The 16,924-nt window shown below is 42.7% G+C and overlaps 1 protein-coding gene across 1 annotated transcript in view; it reads right to left on the bottom strand.

Annotated features, from left to right (window-relative positions):
* Window positions 1–2,018: 2,018 nt before the first annotated feature.
* The window catches only part of HEATR6 (HEAT repeat containing 6), a gene marked incomplete at its 5' end in the record, with an annotated part of 27,078 nt that continues 12,172 nt past the window's right edge, over window positions 2,019–16,924 (bottom strand). The window contains 15 exons of the mRNA XM_019510947.1: window positions 2,019–2,760; window positions 3,488–3,692; window positions 4,157–4,253; window positions 5,093–5,217; window positions 7,310–7,432; window positions 8,649–8,783; window positions 10,049–10,135; window positions 11,056–11,178; window positions 11,886–12,238; window positions 12,496–12,595; window positions 13,163–13,369; window positions 13,735–13,912; window positions 14,317–14,600; window positions 15,812–15,949; window positions 16,493–16,594. Coding sequence (XP_019366492.1) covers window positions 2,210–2,760; window positions 3,488–3,692; window positions 4,157–4,253; window positions 5,093–5,217; window positions 7,310–7,432; window positions 8,649–8,783; window positions 10,049–10,135; window positions 11,056–11,178; window positions 11,886–12,238; window positions 12,496–12,595; window positions 13,163–13,369; window positions 13,735–13,912; window positions 14,317–14,600; window positions 15,812–15,949; window positions 16,493–16,594 — 2,808 coding nt within the window. The remainder of the gene's footprint in view (window positions 2,761–3,487; window positions 3,693–4,156; window positions 4,254–5,092; window positions 5,218–7,309; window positions 7,433–8,648; window positions 8,784–10,048; window positions 10,136–11,055; window positions 11,179–11,885; window positions 12,239–12,495; window positions 12,596–13,162; window positions 13,370–13,734; window positions 13,913–14,316; window positions 14,601–15,811; window positions 15,950–16,492; window positions 16,595–16,924) is intronic.

Here is a 16,924-nt window from a genome sequence, read left to right as displayed (position 1 = left end):
TTACTCACAGACATCCACGTTGCTCCAAGGTCGCTTATGCTGCCGGAGCTACGCAAGGCCTGAAAATGGCTGGAAGTTTGATTTCAAATATTAACCCAGGACACTGAAGAGTCGAGGGAAAACAGACATCAACACAACGTTACCCTGCTTAAAAAAAACAACCACATACATAATACAGGTAGCAGCAGAAAAAGGCAGGGAAGTCTGTAAGAGGCACACATCTGGTACACATTTCAAAGGTAACTTATATATGGCCCAGTTCTCACCTAGATACTAAGACCACTTTATCCCTCTGCCATTTTAAAGGAGTCTTAAGAACAAAAATAGGATTTATGTCCACTGGCAAGGCTTCCTCTGCCAGGACAGTTCATAGCTGCCTTCACGGAAATGAGAATTGTGCCCAGAGCATGGTGTCATGTTATGATTTCAATGGAGTCTACTGGATACAGCTCTCTAAGAAGTCTAGTATTTCAAGGTCCTTACTACGTGTATAATATATAGACAGAGAGAGAGTGCAATGCTGGCATTAGTTCTTGCTGGCATTATGTTGTTCTACAGCAGGAGAGTTGAATACACTGTCCCCAATAAGGTTGTTGGATAACTTGATGATTTTAGACAGTCTTGCCTGTGAGCCATCCATTGGTAGGTTTGTTTCTGCTCCAGAAGACTCAAAAGGAGGAATGTTCAAACATTGGGGTTCTTTCAAAATGTGCACGTAAATCCAGTGAAAGTTTCAGAGCTGTGTCAGTATCCAGACACAAGAGTTCATTCACTGGAATAGGTTTGGGGCACTCATATTATTTTAGGCACCTCTGAAAATCTGTAGGAAAAACATCTCTCAACATCTAAAAAAGAGGGAAAACTGGAAACAAAACTCCATCTGAGCCAGCTTCTGTAGTGAGACAAAAACACTTGTCCTTTAAGCTCACTCTGGCCCAACGTGGCAACAAGCTCCATCTGGGCAGACATTTAAATCTACAAGGCAGCTGTGCTACAATAGAGGCCTCTGCTCTGAAATATCTCACGTGCCTGCTTAGCCAAAGGCAGCACAGAAATCCTTAGAAGCTAACGTATAATCCCAAGCTCCTCAGAGCCTGAAAAAGTCAGGTACTGGTATGCTATTCAGAGGTGGGAAGGGGAGGAAACGAATGGTCTTCAATGGCAAAAGCAAACCCAAACAGACAAGAAGGAAGAAGCGCAATAGCTATAAGCGTCTCATACATGGACTGTGGGTCTTTTCACCTACAGCACATTTCCTTAATGGATCAGCATCAAACACAGCTACGCCTACCTAGTTTACAGGTGAGTCAAAGGGAAGTCAACCAGTGAGTAGTCCTGACCAGTATCTGCTGTAGGATGGGAATCCTATCTCACTCAGCAGCAGAACCTGTAAGCATACCACATAGTGCAACAACTGAAAACAGAGGTGACGTATGCAGTTTTTGGTTCAATTGGAACAACAAAGCAGGAATAAAACAGGATGGCGCAACATTTAAAACAATCTCTGCCCATGCACACAAAGGAGACAGAGTTGCTTAGCTGTGTCACTCTTAAATAAGGCAGAAGGCAGGACAGGGCGGCACCTTAGAGAATGAGGGTTTCAGAGAGGCATGAGATAGAGAAGAGATTTTCAAAGGGATGTAAGGGAATTGGGAGAGTTGAGAGCCCCTGTACAAATCTCAGGCTCTAAACAGGATTATCCCAGGAACCCCCGCTTCTGGGATGCCCTGGCAGCATCCTGCCCTGTACTATTAATCTTGGGTTCAAAACACAAGAAATCACAGGTACCCCGCAGCCTAAACAGTAGGTAGGGAAGGAAGGAAGGATGTCTAAGTGTATTTGATTTGAGAAGTTATTCCAATGTGGGTTTCTGTATGAGCGACAGAAAATGCACCAAATCCCATAGCGACATCTGATCAGGTGAGGCGGACAACACAACCAATTCTACCACAAACCAGCTGTACAGCCATGTTTCCAAAGACAGCAGCCCACGGTGATAAAATGGCTCTGAAACAAGCTCATAAAAAGGCTCTGTGTTTATAAAATGTATCAAGAATAAAGACATTTGTTTTCAAGGTGATAACACACTCACCTGTTACCAGCCAACCCCCTTTTCAGCCCTCCTGAATAAATGAAAACCGTATACTCCCCCCCTGCATAGAATCAGAAGGCGTCATTTATTGGTCAGTAAAACACTGCATGAACCTTCCTAAGCCTCTGCTAATTCAGTGGCATTGACATGGTTTGCCATAATATCTTTTAGGTAAGCAGCAACCCCCACTTTGGTTTTGCCTTCCAGGAGCTCCTCGATCCCACAGAGATGCTCAATAGCTCTTTTCAAGATCTTCTCTCTCTCGTGAGAGTTCGGCTGCATTCCAGCATCGTCCTCCTCGACCCCTGATTTCATGTACTGCAAGATGTACGATCTGATTGTCTCACCCTTTTCTGCTAATGTGTCCCAAATGAATGGGAGGTCTGTAGTGTGGGCCAAGCTCAACAGGTGAATCAGCGCCTGGCAAATCTGGGTTCTCAGGCTGGCGCTGTATTTGAACTCCAGAAAATCCTCCGTGTCCTCGCTCTTCTGCAGGGCTATAACCAAGGCACTCCAGATCTGGCTGAACTGTTTAGTAGTTCCATAGCGCTCCCTCTTGTCAGGGATGGAGAGCGCCATGGCAGACTTGATCCGGACTTTGAAATTCTTGCATGACTTCACCACAAATGCAAGAGCATCGTAGGCTTGTGTGGTCCAAGGAGCTTCTCCTGGAGAACAAACAGTCTCATAAATCAGTAACGTGCGCAAACTCAAACTCACAATGGCAGCTCCTCAGACAGATTCATGCTACACCATTTGCACATGTCTTTAGCTAAAGAGTAGGGATTTTACCATAAGCAAAATATTATCAACTAACTTCATAATCTAGTGCAATTTTAAATGGAGAAAGCGACATTTTTACAGGCAAAGTTTAAAAACAAATCCCTTTCCCTCTGCTTTTGAATGAAGTAGACACTCAATTGATGTCACGTTTAAAATCCAGTTGTGTAGCTCTATCATCATTTCTAGGTAATCAGATGTTTTGCAATCCCAGTGACTGAACAGGTGACATTTATCAAGGAAACCTTCTTCCCTGTATTTTGTTTGTTTCCGCTGAGAATAAAAATGAATTCCTGCTACGTTATCTTTAGCTGCTACCCCTTAATATCAGCTATAGCCTCAATACTGCAAGCACTAACATGCTGTAGTTTCAAGCACGAATGTCAGTAAGGTTATTCATGGTAGTGAAGTTTACCATGTGCGCGAGTGCGTACATAATCAAACATATACTGAAGGCCAGTTTCCACCCTTGGATACAAGAGTAAGATTCAAGCTCTTCCTGTTGTTCCAAACCTGCTGATGATAGACGTCTTCTGAGCAAAATCCCAAGCCTATGCTTTTGCACAACTACCTGTGTATGCCTTAGACAATGGCAGTAAAAAAGTGGTTACTTACCAAGCGGCAAGCCAGGGTTTTTGAATACATTTCCCAGCGCATAGCATGCATTCCACCGCACTTTCATGGTGGCCTCGCTCTGGACAGTAGAAATCAGGGCCTGGATAGACTCCTCAATAGCTTCATTAAATCTGGGATTTTCTATGTGGGATGGCTGAAGGAAATGAAGCAGATTTCCAAGGGCTCGGACTGCATTGCTCTTAACCTGAAAACACAAAAAGGTGTTTATAGGGCCAGTTTATAGCAAAGACCTTGCCAAGGCCTCAAGGTGGATGTACAAAGGAAAGTAACATAAAGAACTCTCTGAAAGGATGCAACTTCTTTCCAAAACTAACTGACTTCCTATGACCTGCCAGAAAAGCAGCCCTGCTAGCAACTACACTGAGCAGTTCAAAGTGGTCAGTTTAGATGCCCCAGGACCAGGAGTCCCCATTGCTAGATGGAAGGTTAATGTAGAATAAAATAAGCTAATGGTGGATTCTGATTGTTGGTACACGAGGTGTCAACAAACCGAACAATATAGCACATAGGTTTTATTTGTGTATTGTATTGGCGTTGTCAGCTTCCCCGGACCACTCAAACCAAACATACTGTGACCAAAGCAAGTAATGAAGACTAGCCTGTAATTTTCTACACTGACTTTTCACGCCCCCACCACCCCCAACACACCTTGTCTTTGTCCTTGGATGCCTCAGCTGCTGACCGTAACATTTTCAATAGCAAGAGATCTGAGAATTCTTCTTGGAAGCTTTGCCCCATAGAATCCCTGGCAAAAAAAAAACAAACAACACACACATATTGAGGACCACAGTTATTACAATGGGAAAACGCTAAGCAAGGTTATCCATCCTATGGTAAAGACAACAAACAGTCCCCTATAAAGGATATATAAACCACTACCATGAGCAATACATTCAATTTTTACAGGCCAACTTTTCAGTTAAGAGGAACATGGATAACTATATAAAAGGATGTGACATTAGGCTTCTTAATCTAAATGCAATGTTAGGAAAGCCTGCCTATTTGCATGTTGGCGGGGGAGCAACAATGAAATGCAGAGGATAATAAATCACCAAGAGTAGGAGCAAGGTGCATTTTCAATGCAGCAAATGGTTCACAGCAGGTTGACTCAACTTTCTATATTACAGCTGGCATTGGTTAATTTATCAGTGAGCCCATATTCCCTTTCACATAATACTAGAACAAAGGAACATTGAATTATGATACAACTAAGTCATCTTCTTTGGCAGTGCATCACCTGTGCAACTCCTACAAGGGGTGAAACCAAGAACCTGTGCAGAATTCAACAAATGGATTAGAGGTGAAATACTGGGAAGACGCAGAGTTACCTCGGATCCAGAGTAAGACTTTAAGCTAAGCCAACCTCCAATGAAGAGCTGTCAGGAAGAAGCTTCCTTTGAGGACATAGTCTATTCACAACTGGCCTGGCAAAGCCTCTTGCACCTTCTTCTGACACTAAGGCAGCACACAGGTCATTGCAAACTTTGTCCAGGAAAGGAAGCCAACGCCTTTGTTTTTTAGAGGCTAGTTTTAAAGAGTGAAAGCCACGCAGAAGCTCCAAGTAGCCGAAGGACTAGTACCTACATGTTGACGATGAGAGTGTCTGTAAGGTTGCCCAGGGACCAGGCTGCTTTGGCACGGACGTTTGGAGACTTGTCGTGGAGGGAGTTCAGGATGGCATTTGCAGTGTCCGCGACAAACATCACATCCTGGAGAATTCAGAATCACTGTTAAAGTCTGGGTCATTATTAAAACTGCTTTATTAAAATGAACAAACTTGGGTGACTTCAGCTCTGTACACTTTCCTCACCTTTATCATCACAGCAAAAATCTGCGCAAAGACTGCATCCATCAAAAGGAACTTTCTGCATTAAGCAACAACTTTACAACATCTCCAGGGCTCCCAGCACAGCTTTGTTTGATCTTTTAATTAACAATGAACTCTACAAGGTGTCCACATTTGCTACTCTCCTTGGTGGCTGCTGCTACAAGGTATCAAGTGTATGACTGAGTTTCACTGGTGCTTGAGCTACTTTGATTTGAGCATAATTACCTGGGCTGCCAATCTCATTCTCATCAAATCCCACTGTCAAAAAAGTAATTGCTTCTCCCAACTCCCTGTTGAGCTGTTTCATTAATCTTCCCTTCTGTGGTACGTTATATTTTGCTGCTATTCCCTTGCATATTATTAAGTACTTTCTTTCAAAATATTTTAAGCTTAAAGTCTCAACTTCAGTTACTGGCATGATATCTGTCCACTGACATGCTCTCAATCATGTTGCACAAAGAAGAGAATCCTTTTTTACAACCAGCCTGAGTTCGCTCCAGAAGCAAAGTGGAATTTTTGTGGACTGATTCTGTACACAGAGGCTGACCTTCCTACTTTTACTTTCAACAGTTAACACCGTATTTCCAAATAAACATGTTTTCAATTGTGGCAGAAAGTTAGCCCCGTTTTTATAAACCCTTTCACTAAACTCCGCATTTATACAAGCAACCCCCGCTTAGCGCTCTTAACTGGTTCCTGAAAAACTGAGCATTAAGCGAAGCTACTGCTAAGCAAAATCGAAAGTTTTTGATGACCCAAGATGGTGACCACAAGTGTTATAAAAAACTCGCTGAGCACTAAGTGGAATCGGGTATCAATTTAAAATGAGTGTTATAGCGAAATAGCGCTAAGCAAAACAGTGTTAAGCAGGGGTTGCCTGTATGCTCACCTGTGCATAATACAAAGCCCCAGCCATTTTTAATGCTAGGGGGGTCCTACCCCATTCGACAAGCATTTTGGGCATCTCCAAGACTTTACTAAAATCAAAGCAGACCTGTCTATGACTTTCCAAGAAAGGAAACTGTAAGCCCTGTGCCAGTGGTTTGAAGTCAGTTTCCAGAAGAAAGGCACAACCCAAGTATGTGGATTATGCAAAGACAACTGTGATCAAATCTGAGTAAGAAGAGGTCTCCTCCAAATTCTCTTTTTACTAAAGTTTCTCTGCAATTGCTAGCGTAGCTTCATAAGGGTGCTCACATCTCTACTCCAATTTGCTATCAAAGCCAGTGTGGACAGTCAGTCAGTCAGTCTGCACAGTTGCACTCCTTCCCCCATATCCCACTGTATGCTGTACTGAAGGTACTCCCTATGAACCCCCTACATCCAATACACAGGGTATGGACCCTCTTGGAGGTGCAGCACCAAACACACAACCCGGGGCAGGGAACTGTGGTGGCTTTAACCCACCATGGCACCTCTCCACTTCTGCTCTCCAGACTGCCAGAGCTAACACTTAAGCTACCACAGCCTGTCCTCAGTTGCTCGGGGGTGCATCTCTACCTATAAGTCCTGCAGAGTTATGTGCTGCTGTCCTGCCCCCCCTACTCCAGTCTCACCCTCGGAAGTCCTCAGGAGACAGCCAAGCAGCCACCTTTAATAGTTTCTGCCAACAAGCAATCCTTCTCTGGCTGGAGCTAGGGTTTTCATAAGCTTCTTTAAGCCACTCAGGTATGGTCAGCTACCATGAGGAGGCTGGAGTGAAATGAGGATCTCACACTTGTATACAGACAAGCCCATTCCTGGCAAATCTCTGGCAGAAGAACCACGCTGAGTCTAAGACCAACTGTTCCCACTGAGCGGGGTAGGCAGGACTGAGCAGAGTAAATGCAAACGTCCTCTCTGAGTTATCACCTCAATGTTGTGTACACCCCCTTTGGCACACACAGGGGCCTGCTCTCAGCACAGAATGTTAATGGCCCACTGGGGAGGAGAAGTTTGTAGCTCAGGTAAGGGAACAGCAGGCCAGTTCTAACCTGCCTAAGGCACGAGAAGAGGACGTAGACTCCAAGGGCTCGTGCCGCGGCAGCTTTCAGCAGCGGGTTCTCGCTGTGGTTCAATCCAAGGAGCACAGTGATGCACAGGATCTGGCGGTCAACCTGCAGGGAGGAAAAGAGATTGGAGGAAGGGCAGGTTGGAAAAGAACACAAGCAGCATGATTGGGCTGTGAGGTCCCCACATCATAAAAAAAGAGCAGAGACCCAATGAAGGTTTAAAACATTAAAACCAGGGTCATGCACAAGCAGTTGATGAGAATGCACTTGAGAGCAAATAAAGGGTGCTGTCAGGTGCTATATAGGGAATGGGAGTATCCCAGCTTCAAACATGAATTACCCCGGGGTGGCAAACAAGATACTCATTCATTTCAACACACCAGATCTTGTAGATGTGGCACCAGCTACCCATGTACAGTGGATAAAACGCAGTATGCAAAGATTGGAGAAGGCTAGAAATTCACCACTAGAGGATGGCAGGAGGTACGGTGACTATAGAGAACTGCAAGTGTCACTCTGCACTTCAGACACGGCACGCTAAGTTCCCCTTGCAAATTTATGAGCCTGCAGTGAAATCCATCGTGCTGCATCATAGACATAGGTCAACGTGGGCACATTGCTGACCTTGAATGGTCGGCAAGGGGAAGCGGGTGCAGGGGATCAAAGTGCAGAGCAGTGGAGCACATGCTGTACTTGCAGAAGCTGGACCAAGAACATGGCAGAGATACTGCTGCTCCAGCAATTCCTGTGCAAATGAGACCTGGCAGAGCTCTCCGACTCAAGAAGGGCACGGTGACACGAGTGCGGCTGCACAATACAGTGGCTTTCAGCTGCCAGGGCTTGAATGCACAAAAGCATATTTCATTGTGTTAAAGGAGAGCTGGGCCCACACATTCAGTTGTGGTTGGGATAGCAAACTGTTTCCCAGTCAGCTGAGGGGGGAAAACTCCAAGCTACTCAATGTTGCCAGCTTAGCTGCCTGCACGTCTCATGGAATCTCGTTAGCAAAAAAGCAGTTGCTTCCACATCTCCCCCACAGATGGAGACTCTTTAGCCTTCACTTGCCATGCAACACAACTGAGCTATCTGTTAATACTTATGCACGGAGGTTGGCTATTTTTTGCCTGGGTACCTCTGCTCAGGGTTTTAGAAAATCCTGCCCCCACCAAATGCCTTTTGGATCTTTACCAGCCACGGTTTCCTCAGATTTAACGTGAAAATATATGAAGGGATTTCATGCAAAATCAGCACAGACTCCATGTTAATGTAGGTACAAGGAGAAAGCCAGAAGATCTTTGTACTTAAAAATCCACAGCTTTACCTTCAGATGGCTGAAAGCTTCAGGGAGGATAGAAGAAAGAGCATCACAGGCACTTGTCTGAAGGGTAGGGTGTTGATCATTCTGAAGGGCACTAGGTAGAGGACCATTTAACATCATAGTCCAAAACCTTACCACCTGTAGCAGAGAAATTAGTGTTACCAATTAGAAATCATGCAACTGATACAGCCATTGGATGAGCTTCACAATATTGCCAGCATATATAATCACTAAAATGGATGGTTTTTCCCCTCCACACCATGACTCTCTTCATACCAAATGATACCAACTAATTAATACAACAACCTTAAATCTTAAAATACTTCTGTTGCACACTGAAGTTGCACAAATCATTTTTAGCATCTGCTTGTTTTACTGCAGCACTGAAGGACTCAGTCAGTCAGTTCCATTTGTTCCCTTCCCAGGAGCATACAAATGCAGATTAGATTTCTTTAGGTAGGATTACAATTCCATTCTTAAAACCATGCAGCTGTGGATTTCAATTGGCCTGACAATTTATGTTCATCTCATGTAACAGAAATTCATGGCTGGTGGAGATATTTCCTATTTCCCAGGGTTGCTGCTGGCAGCCTCAAAATTTAACATGCCCCAAATTAGTTTATAAAAGATTTCCATTCATGGAAGCAGGATTTAGCAGACCTGCAATACTGCTATGGCCCAGTTTCAGAACTGGGTTGGCCTGTCAAATAAGCATCCCTCAGTGATGGCTCTCTTTAGGATCGCTCATGTTATGCTATTGGCCACCTTGTGAGCCTGCAGAAGACTGAAATAAGATCAGAGAGCACGTCAGCATTAAAAGCCCCTAGGCTGGTATGGGTATTTCAGATCTGATATAGCACCCACACCATACATGGTCTCTCAGCTTCCCCATACTCTTCCTGCTCACAAACCTAAAATGACGCTCCTACGTCTAATTTTAGGTGCGACTAACCTTGCCAGGACCCCTCAAAGTATAAACCTTCTGTCTCAAATAGTCAGGCAAGAGACATCCATCATAGTTTGTGGTCGCCCCCTTTTTTTTTGTTAGCTTTGTATTCACCAGGAGGCTTATTCAGCTTTAATACCCACAGGTTGTGTTTCTCTGGATAATACCCCACACTCTGGGTTAGAATGATGAGTATAAACCGTGACAGTCTCTGCCAGCTCATTTAAGAGCAGAATACAGCCTATCATAATAAACCAGAACCATTAGAATGAATGCAGTTGTTTGTAGATCTTTAGACTGCAAGTTTGCAACCTCAATAGAATAATGTCTATGGCTACTGCACGCTCCCATTTTTCTGCAGGTTGTTATAACAACAGACAAGACTATGAATTTGATAGATTTCAAGAACTGAGGCTTAATTATGTGGAATCCTAGCCCTAAAAGTGAACAGACTTACCAAGTCAACAGGTACTCTCTGACTGAGAGCAACGGCTGAATCTGGTTTGTACTGTTGGATTATGCCCGTGCCCAGCTCCTCCAGAAGCTGCCAAGAAAATGAAAATGAACTGGCTCCATATCAAAGCAAACTCAAGTGCTACTTGATGGTGGAGATCTTAGCAAAGACCACATTTATTTACACAATGAACAACATCTGCAATGTAATGTTACATTATGAGGTATCAGAGCCTGGTATCTCAAGAACTTGGAGGAAAAGTTCTTCCTAAATAGCATCTCTAAGCAGAGCAGTGTAATGGAAGCAGCTGGGCAGAGAGGGATACAAATAATGTCACTCGGGAGTTTTTATTTGCTCTGGATACCACATGCTCCTGGGCCAACTGTTGTTAAAGCAATAAATAAGAACCAATTCTGGACTCCTCGTGCCCCCAGAACTCCCACTCAAAGCTGTGGAATTACAACTGTGCAAGGAATGCGAGACCGGGGCCAAACACTGTATTTCTCAATGTCTTAGGGTATAGTATATCACAACGGGCTACAGCACTGGGAGGGCTGGTCTCATTTATAGCGTGCTGTATGGAAGAGGCACAGAAGCACATTCAGCAATCCCTCTCCATACCACTGCTTTGGACTAGATACAGTCTCATATTAGATTTACACAGAAAAGCTCTGAGATCATATGTATAGAACAGTGGTTCTCAACCTTTTTAGACTCACGGTGCCCCTCAAAAAAAGTGTGCTCTTGGCTTCCATTCATTTCTTGGTTACAGAAAAACAGAGCACAGAACTGAGAAAGCCCACAACAAGTCAGCAGGTTTTTGACCCTACGGACTCCTATTTGAAATCTCTGGGTTTATCTTGTGAATTGTGTAGTTATTGTACACATCACAATGGAAATGTAGCATGGCATCTTTAAAAGGATTGCATGGCCCCCTGGTTGAAAAAAACAACCCACTAGTATAAAGCAAAACCTGGAAGAGGGAGAAGTGCATTTCTACAAGCTCTCACCTTGGCACCGTGGAGCTGAATAGATGGATCTGCTTCCTCCATGCATTTGCAAGCCACCTCTCCAAACTCTAACAAATAATTCTGGGCCATGGAGAAATAGCCCTTTACAAGAAGTGCCAAGACCTGCAGATACAGGACAGAAAAAAATAAAGGCTGAGTGGAATTTTCCACATAAAAAAAGGCATGAAACACTTTACAGTATTGTCATGTAAGATGCCTGAGTTTTAATAGGACAGTTTTAATAGGACGGGTATATATCACAACACAGAGAATCCAAAAGAAATTTAAGATGTGTATAACTCTGTTATCTTGTTTGATACAATTTGGTGAAAACACAGTCAGATAGCAACTCCTGGCAAATTATTCACTGTGTTTAAACGAGCTCTCCTGTAGCTAAAAGCCCAAGTGAAAAAGTGACAGGTCCCACAGCTCCAAGAAGTCTGCTTCCCTGTTTTATGAGGCCAGCTCTGACAAGCATCCTTGCTTCTGTAATGTGCAGGCTCATGGTTTTGCCCCAAACCCCACTTTTCTAGGTTGCTGCACAAAGAAACCTAGAACTGAGCTTACAAGTGTCGATACTGCTGTATATTTCTCTGCTTGTGCCAAAGTTGTCTATAGTCTGTCAATATTTCACTGATAGGAGCCCTTTATAAAAAGTAATTTCTATTTGATAAAGAGAGTTTCACAAATGAAAGGCCCCAAATAAAAGTCATATCTTACACAGACACACACTCCATCAAAAACCAGAACTGCTTACTGCTGCAGGTGAAGTAGCATTTTTACTTCATTTTATTGATCACTTGGCTCTTTCAAAAGCTGGCCATTCCTACCTGTAACGCCTCCAGTCGAACAGGAGATGGTTCATGCACAGTACCAGAAGCGAAGCTAGCATCACTATCAGAGTAGGAATCTTCTCTTGGGAGAACAATGATGGAGATGCAGAGACGGATGAGCCAGCAGGGATCTGAAGATGCACTTTCTGAATTAGCAGCAGGCTCCCCTTCAGAGGGACGTGCCTTTCTCCACCAGTCAGAGGAACTGAAATGATGAGGAGTTGCGCTTCCACTGTTACTTAGCCCTGAAGAACTTGGTTGTTGTAGAAGCAACTGCACCTCTGGTAAGGGAGCTTGAGCAGACAGTACAGCTCCCAACAAGGTGAGACTAGAAACTCGAACATTAACATCTGTTAAAAAGAACACAGAAAAAGATAACAAGGTGAACACCATGACACTGCTATGAAAAGTCTCAGCCTGGCAGGGCTTCTGAGCATCAGTGGTTGGTGGAATCTCCGTGTGAGAGACCAAGCACTGTGGTTATTTCCATGCTTATGATAGAAAATTTACTACAGATAAAAGCCCTAGTCATTAGCAAGAATCTACACTGAATTAAGATGAGATGTATACAAACCAAAAAGAAAACCCAGTCAAATAGAATGCAAACCTTTATGACGAATGTATGGCTTTATCTGGTTCCACACTCTTGTCAGTAGGCCGGGTTTCAGGCGGTTATATGGTGCGTTCAATACCAGGTTTGCAAGGCACTAAAACACACAAGAGAACATCAGATGAAGCGTGATAGTCACATCTTCAGCCAGCCTCTTCCTATCCTTGCAATTTAGATCACTCAGATAGCTAAATACCTGGCTATACCTGCAAAAAATGAAAGTCATCACTGAACAGCTGGTGTTTGAACAGCTGGCCCATAAACTTGGCTTTTAGAATACATGTGGTTCAAAAGCACAAACTGCCAGCCAATCAAGACATTAAGAATCTGAATCAAAATTGCCATTATAAAAAGGAAAAGACTCAATTAGATGATGGAAAATAATTTCTGGACCCTCCAGCTCTTCCTACCTTCACACAACACAGAAGAGATGTCATAACAAAAATGTGGAGACAAGCTGGCCACATTAGATGGAAAACAATGGGACTTTCCAGGCAGACCTAACTCAATCTTGTAAGAAAGGGTCCGAACAAGTCCAAGGACTAATGAATAATCTTACTCTGCAAGCCACATCTGTAGAGTATGTCTGCTTTCAAGGAGATTCGTTTTAGGCTAAATTTGAAGCATATACAGAATACATATTTTCACAGATGACAGCAAGTACCTTGATGATCTGGGTAAGTGTTTGTGGGGAGGCTTCAGCCACCAGGGCTAGCAGCAGACAGCGGTGCAACTCTCGGATACTGGAAGCAATAGTCACAGAGAAGGGAGTGAAAGCTCTTTTGTGGTCATTTGCATCTTCAGCTACAGAAAGGAATTGCTTAGAACCTTCCAATATGGCTGAAAGAACCTGAAGAGCGCAGGCACGAGTCTAAAAAGACAAAATATTCCCATGGTTTCAATCAAAAAAACCCAGAAAAACCAGGAGGAAAATTAGAAGACTCACTTTCTCATGCTTCTTCCCATTCTAAAAGCAACACTTTTTTCAAAGTCTAGAAATTCTCTTGTCATCTCAAAATTTCTTTTCCCCAGAAAAAAATAATTTAATTCCAACAGCCTGGTCTCATAACACTTGAGTGCAAATGCAGTATCCTTTGTTGCCCTGAACAATGCATCCTCTCTTATTCTTCTGGAGCAGCAACAAAAGCAAAGACCCCAGAAGGACTGTCTACTATATTGCAGACTTAAGACTAGTACTGGAAAATACAATGCTTTCACCACAACAAATTCCCTTACCTTTGGAGAAGGATCCTTTAAAGCAATAGTCATCAAGGACACAGACTGAGGGCTGCCTATTCCAGGTGTATCCGGAACAAATGCAGACCAGTAGCCATAAAGGACTCTCTTCTCTATTGATTTTATAGTGGAAAGGAAACAGGCTAGAGCCCCTTGTCGAACTTTGGCTTGATAAGATCTTTAACAACACAGAAAGATTAATTAATAGCAGCACTGAAAAGTAACTGATTTAACCTCATTCATCTGTGGCACTGGCTAGCATTAACAACTTCAAGTAAAATATCTAAGACCAGAAGAAAATAAAAGGAGTTTACTTTCAAACCAGTACTAACGACTACCTTGCAATTTTCTTCAAGTCAACCTATAAATCAAAAATGAATGTGATTTCCCAAATAGTTTTGTTTAAGAACAAAGGGCTGGAATTGCACATATAAAGGAGGGTAAAACATTGCACATGTTCAAAACCAGTGCCATATCTACATAAACAACAAAAAGCACCATTTAACATGATACACACAAGCCTGATTGTTATGAACAGTGTCAATTGCTACTGTGCTGTACATTTACATGAATAACAATAACCTCATTTTGCTTTGTATTCCACCTTCAGCATCAGAATACTCTGACTCACTGCTACTGATTCTTTTCCAGCTGGGGTGGCATGAAGATAAATGATCCTTTCCTGCAGGCATACATGTAGCGTCTAATGTACCATTCTGGGGATCTGAACACGGGCTGCTTTGCCCATCTCCCAAATGTAGTTTAAAGATGTCTATTCCACGGACTGATTCATTGCCTGCATCACTCGACTCTTCTTTGACTTCTTCCCCTTTCTTTTGTTTCCCTTTGGACTTTTTTCTTCGGTTCTGTTTTAAAAGGCAAATAGATTTGCGGGGGGATAACACATAACATAAAAATGCTGAGACTACAGTAAGAGCTAGGTAACGAGAAAATATTTCATTACTCTGGAAATCTCGTTCAATGCCAACAAGATCTCTTCTAAGAGACTGGCTCTAGTAATCCTGAAAAGTAGCAAAAATCCATGAGCTCATGGAGCATTCAGTAATTAATTTCACCAGCAAAGAACTGCACATTATATAAGCTACTAGAGGAGTTATTTTTAGGTGAAGAAGTTTAGTTTAGCCAAAAAAGTGTCTGTCACAGGTATTCATTAGTTACTATGGAACAGTGTTCTATAAATTATACATAATTATACACACTGACACAATGAGACCTTATTAGTCTACTGCATCTTAAAAATGCCACTTATTTGCATGTACTTTGGTTTCTTTCTAATACCTTATTATCATGTAGGTACATGATATACAATGGATTTAGCTGGATATTTAGATGCAAAGCTCTGGGAATATATACATGCTAATCTCTAAGTATCAATGCAACTACTAGATTTTTTGCAATTCTTAATTTTTCCAGAAGGGGGGGAGGGGAGGGATGTGAAGGCACTTGAGAACCAGACCTATCAAGTGCTTTAAATAAGCATTCCCAGATTGACAGTAGATACTCATTAACATTAAAAAAAGATTACAAGTCAACAGGACCATGCACCTATATTTTGCCCAACGTCTTTCATGTAATTTGTAACCCAAACTGGTCATGGGGTTAAATAATAAACTGCAGAGGCAGAGAGGGATTAAGAGGCACATAAGGGGCAAAATCGTAAGCTTAACTTCTCTAGCAAGAAGAGCAATGGTTATGTAAGTGTTAGCAAAGAAGTAATGTTTCTTGTCAAATGTAATGCTGCAGCTAGTCTGCAAACACTCAGCTCCTGTGTGTAGGCCAAGAATTCTTGGCAACAAATGAATAACTGATGCACACAGCTACAGTCAGTCAAATCAATCTCAGCAGAACCATCTGTTTTAGTCATCTGACTGAGTGCACAGAGCAATTTTTATTCAAAATGCAGAGATTTCTGATCAATATCATTACAGGCAAGCAATGTGGGAGACGTCACGCACTGAGAACACAAAGGCCCTTTCAGCCATCCGTGCTGTCAGGAACCATACAAGTGCAACAGACAGACGCACAGAAAGCCACAAAAGCTGGAATTTGACTTTACCCCCGTTTGCTTAAAGGTGCTCAACTCTGATTGCTCTTGTTTGACAGGTGATCTTTTGTCATACTGAGGCAAAGGAGCTGGATACAAGACTGCAGGCATCTCTATGTTCAAGCCAGGAAGCCCATAAAACATGCATTTCTAGAAAAGTAATCAAAAAAACCCCCAAAACATCAGTGCTCCACTCCATTTTGAAGAGCAAAGAATCATCATATATTTGGTTAGGGGACTGTCAACTGCTTTCAATTGGTCTTTTTATTTTCACCTATAGATCACTGCCATATCTGTAAAGTAATTTTGATCCTTTGATAAGCATGCCTTATGCCCCAAAGGTAGCTGGAATTCAACTTCAACTGTTTCTAACAGGACATTAGGGAGATTTGGGTGCTGAAGCTCATTGGATGAATCTTTCAGCTTTCAAGGCATCACAATCACTTTTCTTAAGAGTGGAAGTGCAAGCAACAGAAATCATGTGTTTTATAGGGAACTTCTCCCCTTTTCCCCGCTCCCTTTGCTCTGCTTTTCAATCTGCCCTTCCTTCCCTACACCTAAGCTCTTCCCCCATTTTTAGCCGGTCTTCCATCCTCTCTCTTCCCACCTGAAGTGAAACATGGCCATGCACTATACAGCCTGTCTCCAGAAACAGTTTTGAGAACTCTTGATTCAAACCAAAAAGATATTCACCTTTAATACTGCAAGAAGAGACCCAAGCTGATCAGTCTGCATTAGCTTCATCTTCCCGCCATTTAAGAGTGACTGGATACCTTTCAGGGCATTCTGTAACAACTGAAAACAGCTTGGAATGAGCTATTTTTCCTCCTCAAAGGACATAACTTTAATATCGAGTGATGAACTTCTGACATCCACTGGACAAAACAATGACTGCTGGGAACCAACGAGATGCCTGAAACTATTTTTGATGTTACCCAAGTAAAACATGTTTAGCAAACAGAGCAAAAGTCTCTACTGACAATATTCCAAATCACAAGAACAGTACACAGCTTCTGCCAAACAGGATACCTTTGATTACAATAGACTAAATACTCTGAAGTCAAATTTAAAAAGCAGTCTGGATGCTCAACTGCCAGATTTCTGAAATTCTTCAGCAGCACAACT

Source organism: Gavialis gangeticus, unplaced genomic scaffold, assembly GCF_001723915.1.
Source record: "Gavialis gangeticus isolate Ggan-Ray unplaced genomic scaffold, GavGan_comp1, whole genome shotgun sequence".
Classification (NCBI taxonomy): Eukaryota; Metazoa; Chordata; order Crocodylia; family Gavialidae; genus Gavialis; species Gavialis gangeticus.
This window is presented reverse-complemented; position numbering and strand designations above follow the sequence as displayed.